The 24,112-nt window shown below is 35.6% G+C and overlaps 1 protein-coding gene across 1 annotated transcript in view; it reads right to left on the reverse strand.

Moving 5' to 3' along the window:
* Positions 1–6,023: 6,023 nt before the first annotated feature.
* The window catches only part of LOC106594939 (DIS3-like exonuclease 1), a 515,943-nt gene continuing 497,854 nt past the window's right edge, over positions 6,024–24,112 (reverse strand). The window contains 4 exon segments of the mRNA XM_082957548.1: positions 6,024–6,173; positions 6,436–6,614; positions 9,004–9,158; positions 9,523–9,683. Of these exon segments, the coding sequence (XP_082813674.1) occupies positions 6,024–6,173; positions 6,436–6,614; positions 9,004–9,158; positions 9,523–9,683 (645 nt within the window).

A 24,112-nucleotide genomic window follows, 5' to 3' on the forward strand; every position in this document is an offset into this window, starting at 1 on the left:
CTGTTATGACCTTACTTTTATGACCTTACTGTGATATGAAGACCAGTTCTACTGTTATGACCTTACTGTGGTATGAAGACCAGCTCTACTGTTATGACCTTACTGTGGTATGAAGACCAGCTCTACTGTTATGACCTTACTGTGTTATGAAGACCAGTTCTACTGTTATGACCTTAATGTGGTATGAAGACCAGCTCTACTGTTATGACCTTACTGTGGTATGAAGACCAGCTCTACTGTTATTACCTTACTGTGGTATGAAGACCAGCTCTACTGTTATGACCTTACTGTGGTACGAAGACCAGTTCTACTGTTATGACCTTACTGTGGTATGAAGACCAGCTCTACTGTTATGACCTTAATGTGGTATGAAGACCAGCTCTACTGTTATGACCTTACTGTGGTATGAAGACCAGCTCTACTGTTATGACCTTACTGTGGTATGAAGACCGGCTCTACTGTTATGAACTTACTGTGGTATGAAGACCAGCTCTACTGTTATGACCTTACTGTTATAACCTTACTGTGGTATGAAGACCAGCACTACTGTTATGACCTTACTGTTATAACCTTACTGTGGTATGAAGACCAGCTCTACTGTTATGACCTTAATTTGGTATGAAGACCAGTTCTACTGTTATGACCTTACTGTGGTATGAAGACCAGCTCTACTGTTATGACCTTACTGTGGTATGAAGACCAGCTCTACTGTTATGACCTTACTTTTATGACCTTACTGTGATATGAAGACCAGTTCTACTGTTATGACCTTACTGTCGTATGAAGACCAGCTCTACTGTTATGACCTTACTGTGGTATGAAGACCAGCTCTACTGTTATGACCTTACTGTGTTATGAAGACCAGTTCTACTGTTATGACCTTAATGTGGTATGAAGACCAGCTCTACTGTTATGACCTTACTGTGGTATGAAGACCAGCTCTACTGTTATGACCTTACTGTGGTATGAAGACCAGCTCTACTGTTATGACCTTACTGTGGTACGAAGACCAGTTCTACTGTTATGACCTTACTGTGGTATGAAGACCAGCTCTACTGTTATGACCTTACTGTGGTATGAAGACCAGCTCTACTGTTATGACCTTACTGTGGTATGAAGACCAGCTCTACTGTTATGACCTTACTGTGGTATGAAGACCGGCTCTACTGTTATGAACTTACTGTGGTATGAAGACCAGCTCTACTGTTATGACCTTACTGTTATAACCTTACTGTGGTATGAAGACCAGCTCTACTGTTATGACCTTACTGTTATAACCTTACTGTGGTATGAAGACCAGCTCTACTGTTATGACCTTAATTTGGTATGAAGACCAGTTCTACTGTTATGACCTTACTGTGGTATGAAGACCAGCTCTACTGTTATGACCTTACTGTGGTATGAAGACCAGCTCTACTGTTATGACCTTACTGTGGTATTAAGACCAGTTCTACTGTTATGACCTTACTGTGGTATGAAGACCAGCTCTACTGTTATGACCTTACTGTTATGACCTTACTGTGGTATGAAGACCAGCTCTACTGTTATGACCTTACTGTGGTATGAAGACCAGCTCTACTGTTATGACCTTACTGTGGTATGAAGACCAGCTCTACTGTTATGACCTTACTGTTATGACCTTACTGTGGTATGAAGACCAGTTCTACTGTTATGACTTTACTGTGGTATGAAGACCAGTTCTACTGTTATGACCTTACTGTGGTATGAAGACCAGTTCTACTGTTATGACCTTACTGTGGTATGAAGACCAGCTCTACTGTTATGACCTTACTGTGGTATGAAGACCAGCTCTACTGTTATGACCTTACTGTGGTATGAAGACCAGCTCTACTGTTATGACCTTACTGTGGTATGAAGACCAGCTCTACTGTTATGACCTTACTGTGGTATGAAGACCAGTTCTACTGTTATAACCTTACTGTTATGAACTTACTGTGGTATGAAGACCAGTTCTACTGTTATAACCTTACTGTTATGACCTTACTGTGGTATGAAGACCAGTTCTACTGTTATGACCTTACTGTGGTATGAAGACCAGCTCTACTGTTATGACCTTACTGTGGTATGAAGACCAGCTCTACTGTTATGACCTTACTGTGGTATGAAGACCAGCTCTACTGTTATGACCCTACTGTGGTATGAAGACTAGCTCTACTGTTATGACCTTACTGTTATAAACTTACTGTGGTATGAAGACCAGCTCTACTGTTATGACCTTACTGTGGTATGAAGACCAGTTCTACTGTTATGACCTTAATGTGGTATGAAGACCAGCTCTACTGTTATGACCTTACTGTGGTATGAAGACCAGCTCTACTGTTATGACCTTACTGTGGTATGAAGACCAGCTCTACTGTTATGACCTTACTGTTATGACCTTACTGTGATATGAAGACCAGTTCTACTGTTATGACCTTACTGTGGTATGAAGACCAGCTCTACTGTTATGACCTTACTGTGGTATGAAGACCAGTTCTACTGTTATGACCTTACTGTGGTATGAAGACCAGCTCTACTGTTATGACCTTACTGTGGTATGAAGACCAGCTCTACTGTTATGACCTTACTGTGGTATGAAGACCAGCTCTACTGTTATGACCTTACTGTGGTATGAAGACCAGCTCTACTGTTATGACCTTACTGTGGTATGAAGACCAGTTCTACTGTTATAACCTTACTTTTATGACCTTACTGTGGTATGAAGACCAGTTCTACTGTTATAACCTTACTCTTATGACCTTACTGTGGTATGAAGACCAGCTCTACTGTTATGACCTTACTGTTATGACCTTACTGTGGTATGAAGACCAGTTCTACTGTTATGACCTTACTGTGGTATGAAGACCAGCTCTACTGTTATGACCTTACTGTGATATGAAGACCAGCTCTACTGTTATGACCTTACTGTGGTATGAAGACCAGTTCTACTGTTATAACCTTACTGTTATGACCTTACTGTGGTATGAAGACCAGTTCTACTGTTATAACCTTACTGTTATGACCTTACTGTGGTATGAAGACCAGTTCTACTGTTATGACCTTACTGTGGTATGAAGACCAGCTCTACTGTTATGACCTTACTGTGGTATGAAGACAAGCTCTACTGTTATGACCTTACTGTTGTATGAAGACCAGCTCTACTGTTATGACCTTACTGTGGTATGAAGACTAGCTCTACTGTTATGACCGTACTGTTATGACCTTGCTGTGATATGAAGACCAGTTCTACTGTTATGACCTTACTGTGGTATGAAGACCAGCTCTACTGTTATGACCTTACTGTGGTATGAAGACCAGTTCTACTGTTATGACCTTACTGTGGTATGAAGACCAGCTCTACTGTTATGACCTTACTGTGGTATGAAGACCAGCTCTACTGTTATGACCTTACTTTTATGACCTTACTGTGATATGAAGACCAGTTCTACTGTTATGACCTTACTGTGGTATGAAGACCAGCTCTACTGTTATGACCTTACTGTGGTATGAAGACCAGCTCTACTGTTATGACCTTACTGTGGTATGAAGACCAGTTCTACTGTTATGACCTTAATGTGGTATGAAGACCAGCTCTACTGTTATGACCTTACTGTGGTATGAAGACCAGCTCTACAGTTATGACCTTACTGTGGTATGAAGACCAGCTCTACTGTTATGACCTTACTGTGGTACGAAGACCAGTTCTACTGTTATGACCTTACTGTGGTATGAAGACCAGCTCTACTGTTATGACCTTACTGTGGTATGAAGACCAGCTCTACTGTTATGACCTTACTGTGGTATGAAGACCAGCTCTACTGTTATGACCTTACTGTGGTATGAAGACCGGCTCTACTGTTATGAACTTACTGTGGTATGAAGACCAGCTCTACTGTTATGACCTTACTGTTATAACCTTACTGTGGTATGAAGACCAGCTCTACTGTTATGACCTTACTGTTATAACCTTACTGTGGTATGAAGACCAGCTCTACTGTTATGACCTTAATTTGGTATGAAGACCAGTTCTACTGTTATGACCTTACTGTGGTATGAAGACCAGCTCTACTGTTATGACCTTACTGTGGTATGAAGACCAGCTCTACTGTTATGACCTTACTGTGGTATGAAGACCAGTTCTACTGTTATGACCTTACTGTGGTATGAAGACCAGCTCTACTGTTATGACCTTACTGTTATGACCTTACTGTGGTATGAAGACCAGCTCTACTGTTATGACCTTACTGTGGTATGAAGACCAGCTCTACTGTTATAACCTTACTGTGGTATGAAGACCAGCTCTACTGTTATGACCTTACTGTTATGACCTTACTGTGGTATGAAGACCAGCTCTACTGTTATGACCTTACTGTTATGACCTTACTGTGGTATGAAGACCAGCTCTACTGTTATGACCTTACTGTGGTATGAAGACCAGCTCTACTGTTATGACCTTACTGTTATGACCTTACTGTGGTATGAAGACCAGTTCTACTGTTATGACCTTACTGTGGTATGAAGACCAGTTCTACTGTTATGACCTTACTGTGGTATGAAGACCAGTTCTACTGTTATGACCTTACTGTGGTATGAAGACCAGCTCTACTGTTATGACCTTACTGTGGTATGAAGACCAGCTCTACTGTTATGACCTTACTGTGGTATGAAGACCAGCTCTACTGTTATGACCTTACTGTGGTATGAAGACCTGCTCTACTGTTATGACCTTACTGTGGTATGAAGACCAGTTCTACTGTTATAACCTTACTGTTATGACCTTACTGTGGTATGAAGACCAGTTCTACTGTTATAACCTTACTGTTATGACCTTACTGTGGTATGAAGACCAGTTCTACTGTTATGACCTTACTGTGGTATGAAGACCAGCTCTACTGTTATGACCTTACTGTGGTATGAAGACCAGCTCTACTGTTATGACCTTACTGTGGTATGAAGACCAGCTCTACTGTTATGACCCTACTGTGGTATGAAGACTAGCTCTACTGTTATGACCTTACTGTTATAAACTTACTGTGGTATGAAGACCAGCTCTACTGTTATGACCTTACTGTGGTATGAAGACCAGTTCTACTGTTATGACCTTAATGTGGTATGAAGACCAGCTCTACTGTTATGACCTTACTGTGGTATGAAGACCAGCTCTACTGTTATGACCTTACTGTGGTATGAAGACCAGCTCTACTGTTATGACCTTACTGTTATGACCTTACTGTGATATGAAGACCAGTTCTACTGTTATGACCTTACTGTGGTATGAAGACCAGCTCTACTGTTATGACCTTACTGTGGTATGAAGAGCAGTTCTACTGTTATGACCTTACTGTGGTATGAAGACCAGCTCTACTGTTATGACCTTACTGTGGTATGAAGACCAGCTCTACTGTTATGACCTTACTGTGGTATGAAGACCAGCTCTACTGTTATAACCTTACTGTGGTATGAAGACCAGCTCTACTGTTATGACCTTACTGTGGTATGAAGACCAGTTCTACTGTTATAACCTTACTTTTATGACCTTACTGTGGTATGAAGACCAGTTCTACTGTTATAACCTTACTCTTATGACCTTACTGTGGTATGAAGACCAGCTCTACTGTTATGACCTTACTGTTATGACCTTACTGTGGTATGAAGACCAGTTCTACTGTTATGACCTTACTGTTGTATGAAGACCAGCTCTACTGTTATGACCTTACTGTGGTATGAAGACCAGCTCTACTGTTATGACCTTACTGTGTTATGAAGACCAGCTCTCCTGTTATGACCTTACTGTGGTATGAAGACTAGCTCTACTGTTATGACCTTACTGTTATGACCTTACTGTGGTATGAAGACCAGCTCTCCTGTGATGACCTTACTTCGGTATGAAGACCAGCTCTACTGTTATGACCTTACTGTGGTATGAAGACCAGCTCTACTGTTATGACCTTACTGTGGTATGAAGACCAGTTCTACTGTTATGACCTTACTGTGGTATGAAGACCAGCTCTCCTGTTATGACCTTACTGTGGTATGAAGACCAGCATGCCGTTGGCTCTGATGGTGTAGATGACTGCGTCGGCCACACAGCGCTCGTCTGTCTCTGGGTCTTTGTCTCTGAAGTAGAGACACTGGAATAGCTCGGTGGACACCTTCTGGGCATGCTGTGCTGCCTCGGGGGTCAGAGGGTAGAGGTTAGAGTTCAGGGGTCAATGTCAGAAGATAACCCCCTGTGAGGATGGTTTTCTACAGTAAAAGACTCCACACACTGTCCTCTATGCTCCCATGGTATTTATTGAAACAACTTTGACTCTTAGGCCTTCATCACCCCCAAGTCTTCCATTTAGAGATGAATGATATCTTCTCTTATCTCATTGGATCTTACTTTGTTTTTTTAATGCTATTGTGGATGTTTAGTATTGCTACGATACTGACCCTGTTCTTGTTGTTGATTTGCTGAGCCACCTCCTCCAGCTCTTTGTTACTGGCTAAGGCCTTGGCTGGCCCCGCCCCCTTCTCCATGGCGTTGGCTGCGGTGAGCAGGCGGTGGACGATCATGTCGGCATAGCGACGGATGGGAGAGGTGAAGTGGGTGTATCGGTCCAGAGCCAGACCTGAAGGAAGGGACACAGAGGTAAACAAATCATCTCTGTCCAGATATAACCTGATGCCCTGAGAGTAGATCTGTCCAGATATAACCTGATGCCCTGAGAGTAGATCTGTCCAGATATAACCTGATGCCTCTTCCCCCTGGGCCCTGGGAGTAGATCTGTCCAGATATAACCTGGGCCCCTTCCCCCTGGGCCCTGAGAGTAGATCTGTCCAGATATAACCTGATGCCTCTTCCCCCTGGGCCATGGGAGTAGATCTGTCCAGATATAACCTGGGCCCCTTCCCCTGGGCCCTGAGAGTAGATCTGTCCAGATATAACCTGGGCCCCTTCCCCCTGGGTTCTGAGAGTAGATCTGTCCAGATATAACCTGGGCCCTGAGAGTAGATCTGTCCAGATATAACCTGGGCCCTGAGAGTAGATCTGTCCAGATATAACCTGAGCCCCTTCCCCCTGGGCCCTGAGAGTAGATCTGTCCAGATATAACCTGAGCCCCTTCCCCCTGGGCCCTGGGAGTAGATCTGTCCAGATATAACCTGGGCCCTGAGAGTAGATCTGTCCAGATATAACCTTAGCCCCTTCCCCCTGGGCCCTGGGAGTAGATCTGTCCAGATATAACCTGAGCCCCTTCCCCTGGGCCCTGAGAGTAGATCTGTCCAGATATAACCTGGGCCCCTTCCCCCTAGGTTCTGAGAGTAGATCTGTCCAGATATAACCTGGGCCCTGAGAGTAGATCTGTCCAGATATAACCTGGGCCCTGAGAGTAGATCTGTCCAGATATAACCTGAGCCCCTTCCCCCTGGGCCCTGAGAGTAGATCTGTCCAGATATAACCTGAGCCCCTTCCCCCTGGGCCCTGGGAGTAGATCTGTCCAGATATAACCTGGGCCCTGAGAGTAGATCTGTCCAGATATAACCTTAGCCCCTTCCCCCTGGGCCCTGGGAGTAGATCTGTCCAGATATAACCTGGGCCCTGAGAGTAGATCTGTCCAGATATAACCTGAGCCCCTTCCCCCTGAGAGTAGATCTGTCCAGATATAACCTGAGCCCCTTCCCCCTGGGCCCTGGAAGTAGATCTGTCCAGATATAACCTGGGCCCTGAGAGTAGATCTGTCCAGATATAACCTGAGCCCCTGGGCCCTGGGAGTAGATATGTCCAGATATAACCTGAGCCCCTTCCCCCTGGGCCCTGAGAGTAGATCTGAAAGAACTGGAGAGGTATTTACAATATGGTGAAAACCACCTAGCCAACAGACAAGGTAGAGACACTGCCATATTGCTAGTGATAGCACTGGTCCTGAGGACATTAGTTACCATAGTGATAGCACTGGTCCTGAAGACATTAGTTACCATAGTGATGGTACTGGTACTGAGGACATTAGTTACCATAGTGATAGCACTGGTCCTGAGGACATTAGTTACCAAAGTGATAGTACTGGTACTGAGGACATTAGTTACCATAGTGATAGCACTGGTCCTGAAGACATTAGTTACCATAGTGATAGTACTGGTCCTGAGGACATTAGTTACCATAGTGATAGCACTGGTCCTGAGGACATTAGTTACCATAGTGATAGCACTGGTCCTGAGGACATTAGTTACCATAGTGATAGCACTGGTCCTGAGGACATTAGTTACCATAGTGATAGTACTGGTCCTGAGGACATTAGTTACCATAGTGATAGTACTGGTCCTGAGGACATTAGTTACCATAGTGATAGCACTGGTCCTGAGGACATTAGTTACCATAGTGATAGTACTGGTCCTGAGGACATTAGTTACCATAGTGATAGCACTGGTCCTGAGGACATTAGTTACCATAGTGATAGTACTGGTCCTGAGGACATTAGTTACCATAGTGATAGCACTGGTCCTGAAGACATTAGTTACCATAGTGATGGTACTGGTACTGAGGACATTAGTTACCATAGTGATAGCACTGGTCCTGAGGACATTAGTTACCAAAGTGATAGTACTGGTACTGAGGACATTAGTTACCATAGTGATAGCACTGGTCCTGAAGACATTAGTTACCATAGTGATAGTACTGGTCCTGAGGACATTAGTTACCATAGTGATAGCACTGGTCCTGAGGACATTAGTTACCATAGTGATAGCACTGGTCCTGAGGACATTAGTTACCATAGTGATAGCACTGGTCCTGAGGACATTAGTTACCATAGTGATAGTACTGGTCCTGAGGACATTAGTTACCATAGTGATAGTACTGGTCCTGAGGACATTAGTTACCATAGTGATAGCACTGGTCCTGAGGACATTAGTTACCATAGTGATAGTACTGGTCCTGAGGACATTAGTTACCATAGTGATAGCACTGGTCCTGAGGACATTAGTTACCATAGTGATAGTACTGGTCCTGAGGACATTAGTTACCATAGTGATAGTACTGTTCGACAGGGCAGGCTCCGGTAGAGAAGTAGAGGGCATTCGACATGGCCATGGTAGCCATCACCCTCAGCAGCCGGTTCACCAACAGGTCCTGGGGGTCCACGGCCCGGTCAAGGGAGTCAGCCAGGGCCTTGTTTGACCTGGGACAGGGAATCAAGGTTACAGGCTGAACTTTACTGCTATTTATCATTTGATCTAGCCTGTATGTTTGAATTAGTTGTTCTTTTGGTTGACTGGTGTGCAGACATGGGATCAAACGCATTTGTCAAATACCTGGAGTTTGCACTTTTGGGACTATTCCTTTCATTCCATTGCACAAGACAAAACTACATAAAGTGCAAGTCAATAATTTGACATGTTTAATATGATACGTCTGGACTGTTCCATGTCTCTGTTCAAAGTAGATAATGATTCCACAGTTAATAGAACGTGTTATTAACACAGCTTATAACCTATGCATAGTTAAATGGCAGGTTAGTTAGTGACACCATAGTAACAGTATACCTGGTGTCTATAGTGAAGCCGCGTGCCCGGGCACAGTCCTGTAGCTGGTTGAAGAACTCCTGGCGTGGGGGCGGGAGGTGGCGCAGCAAGGCCTGCTGGGGGAAACTCTCCTGGATCTTCTGGGCCACCCAGTGGTTAGCATAGATCATGCACTCTGCCACCTGGAAACACACCATCTCCATCTTGTTAGCTAGGATGTGCATTGGCTAGCTCCTTGATAGAAATGACCAGCAGGATTCGTTGGCTAACATGCTATGGTTTCTACTTCTTCAAATAGTCAATTACAGCAGTCAAACGTTACAGCAGTCAAACATTACAACAACAAACAATACAACAGTCAAACATTACAACATTACAACAGTCAAACATTACAACAGTCAAACATTACAACAACAAACAATACAACAGTCAAACATTACAACAGTCAAACATTACAACAGTCAAACATTACAACAACAAACATTACAACAACAAACAATACAACAGTCAAACATTACAACAGTCAAACATTACAACAGTCAAACATTACAACAGTCAAATATTACAACAACAAACATTACAACAGTCAAACATTACAACAACAAACCATACAACAGTCAAACATTACAAAAACAAACATTACAACAGTCAAACATTACAACAACAAACATTACAACAGTCAAACATTACAACAACAAACATTACAACAACAAACATTACAACAGTCAAACATTACAACAACAAACATTACAACAGTCAAACATTACAACAACAAACATTACAACAGTCAAACATTACAACAGTCAAACATTACAACAACAAACATTACAACAGTCAAACATTACAACAACAAACATTACAACAACAAACATTACAACAGTCAAATATTACAACAACAAACAATACAACAGTCAAACATTACAACAACAAACATTACAACAGTCAAACATTACAACAGTCAAACATTACAACAGTCAAACAATACAACAGTCAAACATTACAACAACAAACATTACAACAACAACCATTACAACAACAAACATTACAACAGTCAAACATTACAACAGTCAAACAATAAAACAACAAACATTACAATAACAAACATTACAACAACAAACATTACAACAGTCAAACATTACAACAACAAACATTACAACAACAAACATTACAACAACAAACATTACAACAGTCAAACATTACAACAACAAACATTACAACAGTCAAACATTACAACAGTCAAACATTACAACAACAAACATTACAACAGTCAAACATTACAACAGTCAAACATTACAACAGTCAAACATTACAACAGTCAAACATTACAACAACAAACATTACAACAACAAACATTACAACAGTCAAACATTACAACAACAAACAATACAACAGTCAAACAGTACAACAGTCAAACAATACAACAGTCAAATATTACAACAGTCAAACATTACAACAGTCAAACATTACAACAGTCAAACAATACAACAGTCAAACATTACAACAAAAAAACATTACAACAGTCAAACATAACAACAACAAACATTACAACAGTCAAACATTACAACAACAAACAATACAACAGTCAAACATTACAACAACAAACATTACAACAGTCAAACATTACAACAACAAACATTACAACAGTCAAACATTACAACAACAAACATTACAACAACAAACATTACAACAGTCAAACATTACAACAACAAACATTACAACAACAAACATTACAACAACAAACATTACAACAGTCAAACATTACAACAGTCAAACATTACAACAGTCAAACATTACAACAGTCAAACATTACAACAGTCAAACAATACAACAACAAACATTACAACAACAAACATTACAACAACAAACATTGCAACAGTCAAACATTACAACAACAAACATTACAACAGTCAAACATTACAACAGTCAAACATTACAACAGTCAAACATTACAACAGTCAAACATTACAACAACAAACAATACAACAGTCAAACATTACAACAACAAACATTACAACAGTCAAACGATACAACAGTCAAACATTACAACAACAAACAGTACAACAGTCAAACAGTACAACAGTCAAACAGTCAAACATTACAACAGTCAAACATAACAACAACAAACATAACAACAGTCAAACATTACAACAACAAACAATACAACAGTCAAACATTACAACAACAAACATTACAACAGTCAAACATTACAACAACAAACATTACAACAGTCAAACATAACAACAACAAACATTACAACAGTCAAACATTACAACAACAAACAATACAACAGTCAAACATTACAACAACAAACATTACAACAGTCAAACATTACAACAACAAACATTACAACAGTCAAACATTACAACAACAAACATTACAACAACAAACATTACAACAGTCAAACATTACAACAACAAACATTACAACAACAAACATTACAACAACAAACATTACAACAGTCAAACATTACAACAACAAACATTACAACAGTCAAACATTACAACAGTCAAACATTACAACAGTCAAACATTACAACAACAAACATTACAACAACAAACATTACAACAGTCAAACATTACAACAGTCAAACATTACAACAGTCAAACAATACAACAGTCAAACATTACAACAACAAACATTACAACAGTCAAACAGTACAACAGTCAAACAATACAACAGTCAAACATTACAACAACAAACATTACAACAGTCAAACATTACAACAGTCAAACAATACAACAACAAACATTACAACAGTCAAACATTACAACAGTCAAACAATACAACAACAAACATTACAGCAACAAACATTACAACAGTCAGACATTACAACAGTCAAACATTACAGCAGTCAAACATTACAACAGTCAAACATTACAACAACAAACAATACAACAGTCAAACATTACAACAGTCAAACATTACAACAGTCAAATATTACAACAACAAACAATACAACAGTCAAACATTACAACAGTCAAACAATACAACAGTCAAACAATACAACAGTCAAACATTACAACAACAAACATTACAACAGTCAAACATTACAACAGTCAAACATTACAACAATCAAACAATACAATAGTCAAACATTACAACAACAAACATTACAACAGTCAAACATTACAACAACAAACATTACAACAACAAACATTACAACAGTCAAACATTACAACAGTCAAACATTACAACAACAAACATTACAACAACAAACATTACAACAACAAACATTACAACAGTCAAACATTACAACAGTCAAACATTACAACAGTCAAACATTACAACAGTCAAACATTACAACAGTCAAACATTACAACAACAAACATTACAACAACAAACATTACAACAACAAACATTACAACAGTCAAACATTACAACAACAAACATTACAACAGTCAAACAGTACAACAGTCAAACAGTCAAACATTACAACAGTCAAACATTACAACAGTCAAACATTACAACAGTCAAACAATACAACAGTCAAACATTACAACAACACACATTACAACAGTCAAACATAACAACAACAAACATTACAACAGTCAAACATTACAACAACAAACAATACAACAGTCAAACATTACAACAACAAACATTACAACAGTCAAACATTACAACAACAAACATTACAACAGTCAAACATTACAACAACAAACATTACAACAACAAACATTACAACAGTCAAACATTACAACAACAAACATTACAACAACAAACATTACAACAACAAACATTACAACAACAAACATTACAACAGTCAAACATTACAACAACAAACATTACAACAGTCAAACATTACAACAGTCAAACATTACAACAGTCAAACATTACAACAACAAACATTACAACAACAAACATTACAACAACAAACATTACAACAGTCAAACATTACAACAGTCAAACATTACAAAAACAAACATTACAACAGTCAAACAGTACAACAGTCAAACAATACAACAGTCAAACATTACAACAACAAACATTACAACAGTCAAACATTACAACAGTCAAACGATACAACAACAAACATTACAACAGTCAAACATTACAACAGTCAAACAATACAACAACAAACATTACAGCAACAAACATTACAACAGTCAGACATTACAACAGTCAAACATTACAGCAGTCAAACATTACAACAGTCAAACATTACAACAACAAACAATACAACAGTCAAACATTACAACAGTCAAACATTACAACAGTCAAACATTACAACAACAAACAATACAACAGTCAAACATTACAACAGTCAAACAATACAACAGTCAAACAATACAACAGTCAAACATTACAACAACAAACATTACAACAGTCAAACATTACAACAGTCAAACAATACAACAGTCAAACATTACAACAAACATTACAACAGTCAAACATTACAACAACAAACATTACAACAACAAACATTACAACAGTCAAACATTACAACAACAAACAATACAACAGTCAAACATTACAACAGTCAAACAATACAACAGTCAAACATTACAGCAACAAATATTACAACAACAAACATTACAACAACAAAAAATACAACAGTCAAACATTACAATAACAAACATTTACAACAGTCAAACATTGCAACAGTCAAACATTACAACAGTCAAACAATACAACAGTCAAACATTACAACAGTCAAACATTACAACAACAAACATTACAACAACAAACATTACAACAGTCAAACATTACAACAACAAACATTACAACAGTCAAACATTACAACAGTCAAACATTACAACAACAAACATTACAACAGTCAAACATTACAACAGTCAAACATTACAACAACAAACAACAGTCAAACATTACAACAACAAACAATACAACAGTCAAACATTACAACAGTCAAACAATACAACAGTCAAACATTACAGCAACAAATATTACAACAACAAACATTACAACAACAAAAAATACAACAGTCAAACATTACAATAACAAGCATTTACAACAGTCAAACATTGCAACAGTCAAACATTACAACAGTCAAACAATACAACAGTCAAACATTACAACAGTCAAACATTACAACAACAAACATTACAACAACAAACATTACAACAGTCAAACATTACAACAACAAACATTACAACAGTCAAACATTACAACAGTCAAACATTACAACAACAAACATTACAACAGTCAAACATTACAACAGTCAAACATTACAACAACAAACAACAGTCAAACATTACAACAACAAACAATACAACAGTCAAACATTACAACAGTCAAATATTACAACAGTCAAACATTACAACAACAAACAATACAACAGTCAAACATTACAACAACAAACATTACAACAACAAACATTACAACAGTCAAACAATACAACAGTCAAACATTACAACAACAAACATTACAACAGTCAAACATAACAACAACAAACATTACAACAGTCAAACAATACAACAGTCAAACATTACAACAGTCAAACATTACAGCAGTCAAACATTACAACAACAAACATTACAACAGTCAAATATTACAACAACAAACAATACAACACTCAAACATTACAACAACAAACATTACAACAACAAACATTACAACAACAAACATTACAATAACAAACATTACAACAACAAACATTACAACAGTCAAACATTACAACAGTCAAACATTACAACAGTCAAACAATACAACAGTCAAACATTACAACAACAAACATTACAACAGTCAAACATTACAACAACAAACAATACAACAGTCAAACATTACAACAGTCAAACAATACAACAGTCAAACAATACAACAGTCAAACATTACAACAACAAACATTACAACAGTCAAACATTACAACAGTCAAACAATACAACAGTCAAACATTACAACAACAAACATTACAACAGTCAAACATTACAACAGTCAAACAATACAACAACAAACATTACAACAGTCAAACATTACAACAGTCAAACAATACAACAACAAACATTACAGCAACAAACATTACAACAGTCAGACATTACAACAGTCAAACATTACAGCAGTCAAACATTACAACAGTCAAACATTACAACAACAAACAATACAACAGTCAAACATTACAACAGTCAAACATTACAACAGTCAAACATTACAACAATAAACAATACAACAGTCAAACATTACAACAGTCAAACATTACAACAGTCAAACATTAAAACAGTCAAACATTACAACAGTCAAACAATACAACAGTCAAACATTACAACAGTCAAACAATACAACAGTCAAACATTACAACAGTCAAACCTTACAACAACAAACATTACAACAGTCAAACATTACAACAGTCAAACATTACAACAGTCAAACATTACAACAACAAACATTACAACAACAAACATTACAACAACAAACATTACAACAGTCAAACATTACAACAACAAACATTACAACAGTCAAACATTACAACAGTCAAACATTACAACGTCAAACATTACAACAGTCAAACATTACAACAGTCAAACATTACAACAACAAACATTACAACAGTCAAACATTACAACAACAAACATTACAACAGTCAAATATTACAACAGTCAAATATTACAACAGTCAAACATTAAAACAACAAGCAATACAACAGTCAAACATTACAACAGTCAAACATTACAGCAACAAACATTATAGCAACAAACATTACAACAGTCAAACATTACAACAACAAACATTACAACAGTCAAACATTACAACAGTCAAACAATACAACAACAAACATTACAACAGTCAAACAATACAACAGTCAAACATTACAACAACAAACATTACAACAGTCAAACATTACAACAACAAACAATACAACAGTCAAACATTACAACAGTCAAACATTACAACAGTCAAACATTACAACAGTCAAACAATACAACAGTCAAACATTACAACAGTCAAACATTACAACAGTCAAACAATACAACAGTCAAACATTACAACAACAAACATTACAACAGTCAAACATTACAACAACAAACAATACAACAGTCAAACATTACAACAGTCAAACAATACAACAGTCAAACATTACAGCAACAAATATTACAACAACAAACATTACAACAACAAACAATACAACAGTCAAACATTACAATAACAAACATTACAACAACAAACATTACAACAGTCAAACATTACAACAGTCAAACATTACAACAGTCAAACAATACAACAGTCAAACATTACAAGAGTCAAACATTACAACAACAAACATTACAACAACAAACATTACAACAGTCAAACATTAAAACAGTCAACCATTACAACAGTCAAACAATACAACAGTCAAACATTACAACAACAAACATTACAACAGTCAAACAATACAACAGTCAAACTTTACAACAACAAACATTACAACAGTCAAACATTACAACAACAAACATTACAACAGTCAAACAATACAACAGTCAAACATTACAACAGTCAAACATTACAGCAGTCAAACATTACAACAACAAACATTACAACAGTCAAATATTACAACAACAAACAATACAACACTCAAACATTACAACAACAAACATTACAACAACAAACATTACAATAACAAACATTACAACAACAAACATTACAACAGTCAAACATTACAACAGTCAAACATTACAACAGTCAAACAATACAACAGTCAAACATTACAACAACAAACATTACAACAGTCAAACATTACAACAACAAACAATACAACAGTCAAACATTACAACAGTCAAACAATACAACAGTCAAACAATACAACAGTCAAACATTACAACAACAAACATTACAACAGTCAAACATTACAACAGTCAAACAATACAACAGTCAAACATTACAACAAACATTACAACAGTCAAACATTACAACAGTCAAACATTACAACAGTCAAACATTACAACAACAAACATTACAACAACAAACATTACAACAGTCAAACATTACAACAGTCAAACATTACAACAGTCAAACAATACAACAGTCAAACATTACAACAACAAACATTACAACAGTCAAACAGTACAACAGTCAAACAATACAACAGTCAAACATTACAACAACAAACATTACAACAGTCAAACATTACAACAGTCAAACAATACAACAACAAACATTACAACAGTCAAACATTACAACAGTCAAACAATACAACAACAAACATTACAGCAACAAACATTGCAACAGTCAGACATTAGAACAGTCAAACATTACAGCAGTCAAACATTACAACAGTCAAACATTACAACAACAAACAATACAACAGTCAAACATTACAACAGTCAAACATTACAACAGTCAAACATTACAACAACAAACAATACAACAGTCAAACATTACAACAGTCAAACATTACAACAGTCAAACATTACAACAGTCAAACATTACAACAGTCAAACAATACAACAGTCAAACATTACAACAGTCAAACATTACAACAGTCAAACAATACAACAGTCAAACATTACAACAGTCAAACATTACAACAACAAACATTACAACAGTCAAACATTACAACAGTCAAACATTACAACAGTCAAACATTACAACAACAAACATTACAACAACAAACATTACAACAACAAACATTACAACAGTCAAACATTACAACAACAAACATTACAACAGTCAAACATTACAACAGTCAAACATTACAACGTCAAACATTACAACAGTCAAACATTACAACAGTCAAACATTACAACAACAAACATTACAACAGTCAAATATTACAACAGTCAAATATTACAACAGTCAAACATTAAAAGAACAAGCATTACAACAGTCAAACATTACAACAGTCAAACATTACAGCAACAAACATTACAGCAACAAACATTACAACAGTCAAACATTACAACAGTCAAACATTACAACAACAAACATTACAACAGTCAAACATTACAACAACAAACAATACAACAGTCAAACATTACAACAGTCAAACAATACAACAGTCAAACAATACAACAGTCAAACATTACAACAACAAACATTACAACAGTCAAACATTACAACAGTCAAACAATACAACAGTCAAACATTACAACAAACATTACAACAGTCAAACATTACAACAGTCAAACATTACAACAGTCAAACATTACAACAACAAACATTACAACAACAAACATTACAACAGTCAAACATTACAACAGTCAAACATTACAACAGTCAAACAATACAACAGTCAAACATTACAACAACAAACATTACAACAGTCGAACAGTACAACAGTCAAACAATACAACAGTCAAACATTACAACAACAAACATTACAACAGTCAAACATTACAACAGTCAAACGATACAACAACAAACATTACAACAGTCAAACATTACAACAGTCAAACAATACAACAACAAACATTACAGCAACAAACATTACAACAGTCAGACATTACAACAGTCAAACATTACAGCAGTCAAACATTACAACAGTCAAACATTACAACAACAAACAATACAACAGTCAAACATTACAACAGTCAAACATTACAACAGTCAAACATTACAACAACAAACAATACAACAGTCAAACATTACAACAGTCAAACATTACAACAGTCAAACATTACAACAGTCAAACAATACAACAGTGAAACATTACAACAGTCAAACATTACAACAGTCAAACAATACAACAGTCAAACATTACAACAACAAACATTACAACAGTCAAACAATACAACAGTCAAACATTACAACAACAAACATTACAACAGTCAAACAGTACAACAGTCAAACAATACAACAGTCAAACATTACAACAACAAACATTACAACAGTCAAACATTACAACAGTCAAACAATACAACAACAAACATTACAACAGTCAAACATTACAACAGTCAAACAATACAACAACAAACATTACAGCAACAAACATTACAACAGTCAGACATTACAACAGTCAAACATTACAGCAGTCAAACATTACAACAGTCAAACATTACAACAACAAACAATACAACAGTCAAACATTACAACAGTCAAACATTACAACAGTCAAATATTACAACAACAAACAATACAACAGTCAAACATTACAACAGTCAAACAATACAACAGTCAAACAATACAACAGTCAAACATTACAACAACAAACATTACAACAGTCAAACATTACAACAGTCAAACATTACAACAGTCAAAAAATACAATAGTCAAACATTACAACAACAAACATTACAACAGTCAAACATTACAACAACAAACATTACAACAACAAACATTACAACAACAAACATTACAACAGTCAAACATTACAACAGTCAAACATTACAACAGTCAAACAATACAACAGTCAAACATTACAACAACAAACATTACAACAGTCAAACAGTACAACAGTCAAACAATACAACAGTCAAACATTACAACAACAAACATTACAACAGTCAAACATTACAACAGTCAAACAATACAACAACAAACATTACAACAGTCAAACATTACAACAGTCAAACATTACAACAGTCAAACAATACAACAGTCAAACATTACAACAACAAACATTACAACAGTCAAACATTACAACAGTCAAACATTACAACAGTCAAACAATACAATAGTCAAACATTACAACAACAAACATTACAACAGTCAAACATTACAACAACAAACATTACAACAACAAACATTACAACAACAAACATTACAACAGTCAAACATTACAACAGTCAAACATTACAACAGTCAAACAATACAACAGTCAAACATTACAACAACAAACATTACAACAGTCAAACAGTACAACAGTCAAACAATACAACAGTCAAACATTACAACAACAAACATTACAACAGTCAAACATTACAACAGTCAAACAATACAACAACAAACATTACAACAGTCAAACATTACAACAGTCAAACAATACAACAACAAACATTACAGCAACAAACATTGCAACAGTCAGACATTACAACAGTCAAACATTACAGCAGTCAAACATTACAACAGTCAAACATTACAACAACAAACAATACAACAGTCAAACATTACAACAGTCAAACATTACAACAGTCAAACATTTCAACAACAAACAATACAACAGTCAAACATTACAACAGTCAAACATTACAACAGTCAAACATTACAACAGTCAAACATTACAACAGTCAAACAATACAACAGTCAAACATTACAACAGTCAAACATTACAACAGTCAAACAATACAACAGTCAAACATTACAACAGTCAAACATTACAACAACAAACATTACAACAGTCAAACATTACAACAGTCAAACATTACAACAGTCAAACATTACAACAACAAACATTACAACAACAAACATTACAACAACAAACATTACAACAGTCAAACATTACAACAACAAACATTACAACAGTCAAACATTACAACAGTCAAACATTACAACGTCAAACATTACAACAGTCAAACATTACAACAGTCAAACATTACAACAACAAACATTACAACAGTCAAATATTACAACAGTCAAATATTACAACAGTCAAACATTAAAACAACAAGCATTACAACAGTCAAACATTACAACAGTCAAACATTACAGCAACAAACATTACAGCAACAAACATTACAACAGTCAAACATTACAACAGTCAAACATTACAACAACAAACATTACAACAGTCAAACATTACAACAGTCAAACAATACAACAACAAACATTACAACAGTCAAACAATACAACAGTCAAACATTACAACAACAAACATTACAACAGTCAAACATTACAACAACAAACAATACAACAGTCAAACATTACAACAGTCAAACAATACAACAGTCAAACAATACAACAGTCAAACATTACAACAACAAACATTACAACAGTCAAACATTACAACAGTCAAACAATACAACAGTCAAACATTACAACAAACATTACAACAGTCAAACATTACAACAGTCAAACATTACAACAGTCAAACATTACAACAACAAACATTACAACAACAAACATTACAACAGTCAAACATTACAACAGTCAAACATTACAACAGTCAAACAATACAACAGTCAAACATTACAACAACAAACTTTACAACAGTCAAACAGTACAACAGTCAAACAATACAACAGTCAAACATTACAACAACAAACATTACAACAGTCAAACATTACAACAGTCAAACATTACAACAGTCAAACAATACAACAACAAACATTACAGCAACAAACATTACAACAGTCAGACATTACAACAGTCAAACATTACAGCAGTCAAACATTACAACAGTCAAACATTACAACAACAAACAATACAACAGTCAAACATTACAACAGTCAAACATTACAACAGTCAAACATTACAACAACAAACAATACAACAGTCAAACATTACAACAGTCAAACATTACAACAGTCAAACATTACAACAGTCAAACAATACAACAGTGAAACATTACAACAGTCAAACATTACAACAGTCAAACAATACAACAGTCAAACATTACAACAACAAACATTACAACAGTCAAACAATACAACAGTCAAACATTACAACAACAAACATTACAACAGTCAAACAGTACAACAGTCAAACAATACAACAGTCAAACATTACAACAACAAACAATACAACAGTCAAACATTACAACAGTCAAACATTACAACAGTCAAACATTACAACAACAAACAATACAACAGTCAAACATTACAACAGTCAAACATTACAACAGTCAAACATTACAACAACAAACATTACAACAGTCAAACATTACAACAGTCAAACAATACAACAACAAACATTACAACAGTCAAACATTACAACAGTCAAACAATACAACAACAAACATTACAGCAACAAACATTACAACAGTCAGACATTACAACAGTCAAACATTACAGCAGTCAAACATTACAACAGTCAAACATTACAACAACAAACAATACAACAGTCAAACATTACAACAGTCAAACATTACAACAGTCAAATATTACAACAACAAACAATACAACAGTCAAACATTACAACAGTCAAACAATACAACAGTCAAACAATACAACAGTCAAACATTACAACAACAAACATTACAACAGTCAAACATTACAACAGTCAAACATTACAACAGTCAAACAATACAATAGTCAAACATTACAACAACAAACATTACAACAGTCAAACATTACAACAACAAACATTACAACAACAAACATTACAACAGTCAAACATTACAACAGTCAAACATTACAACAACAAACATTACAACAACAAACATTACAACAACAAACATTACAACAGTCAAACATTACAACAGTCAAACATTACAACAGTCAAACATTACAACAGTCAAACATTACAACAGTCAAACATTACAACAACAAACATTACAACAACAAACATTACAACAAACATTACAACAGTCAAACATTACAACAACAAACATTACAACAGTCAAACAGTACAACAGTCAAACAGTCAAACATTACAACAGTCAAACATTACAACAGTCAAACATTACAACAGTCAAACAATACAACAGTCAAACATTACAACAACAAACATTACAACAGTCAAACATAACAACAACAAACATTACAACAGTCAAACATTACAACAACAAACAATACAACAGTCAAACATTACAACAACAAACATTACAACAGTCAAACATTACAACAACAAACATTACAACAGTCAAACATTACAACAACAAACATTACAACAACAAACATTACAACAGTCAAACATTACAACAACAAACATTACAACAACAAACATTACAACAACAAACATTACAACAGTCAAACATTACAACAACAAACATTACAACAGTCAAACATTACAACAGTCAAACATTACAACAGTCAAACATTACAACAACAAACATTACAACAACAAACATTACAACAACAAACATTACAACAGTCAAACATTACAACAGTCAAACATTACAACAGTCAAACAATACAACAGTCAAACATTACAAAAACAAACATTACAACAGTCAAACAGTACAACAGTCAAACAATACAACAGTCAAACATTACAACAACAAACATTACAACAGTCAAACATTACAACAGTCAAACGATACAACAACAAACATTACAACAGTCAAACATTACAACAGTCAAACAATACAACAACAAACATTACAGCAACAAACATTACAACAGTCAGACATTACAACAGTCAAACATTACAGCAGTCAAACATTACAACAGTCAAACATTACAACAACAAACAATACAACAGTCAAACATTACAACAGTCAAACATTACAACAGTCAAACATTACAACAACAAACAATACAACAGTCAAACATTACAACAGTCAAACAATACAACAGTCAAACAATACAACAGTCAAACATTACAACAACAAACATTACAACAGTCAAACATTACAACAGTCAAACAATACAACAGTCAAACATTACAACAAACATTACAACAGTCAAACATTACAACAACAAACATTACAACAACAAACATTACAACAGTCAAACATTACAACAACAAACAATACAACAGTCAAACATTACAACAGTCAAACAATACAACAGTCAAACATTACAGCAACAAATATTACAACAACAAACATTACAACAACAAAAAATACAACAGTCAAACATTACAATAACAAACATTTACAACAGTCAAACATTGCAACAGTCAAACATTACAACAGTCAAAC

This window comes from Salmo salar, chromosome 11, assembly GCF_965601325.2.
Source record: "Salmo salar chromosome 11, fSalSal1, whole genome shotgun sequence".
NCBI lineage: Eukaryota > Metazoa > Chordata > Actinopteri > Salmoniformes > Salmonidae > Salmo > Salmo salar.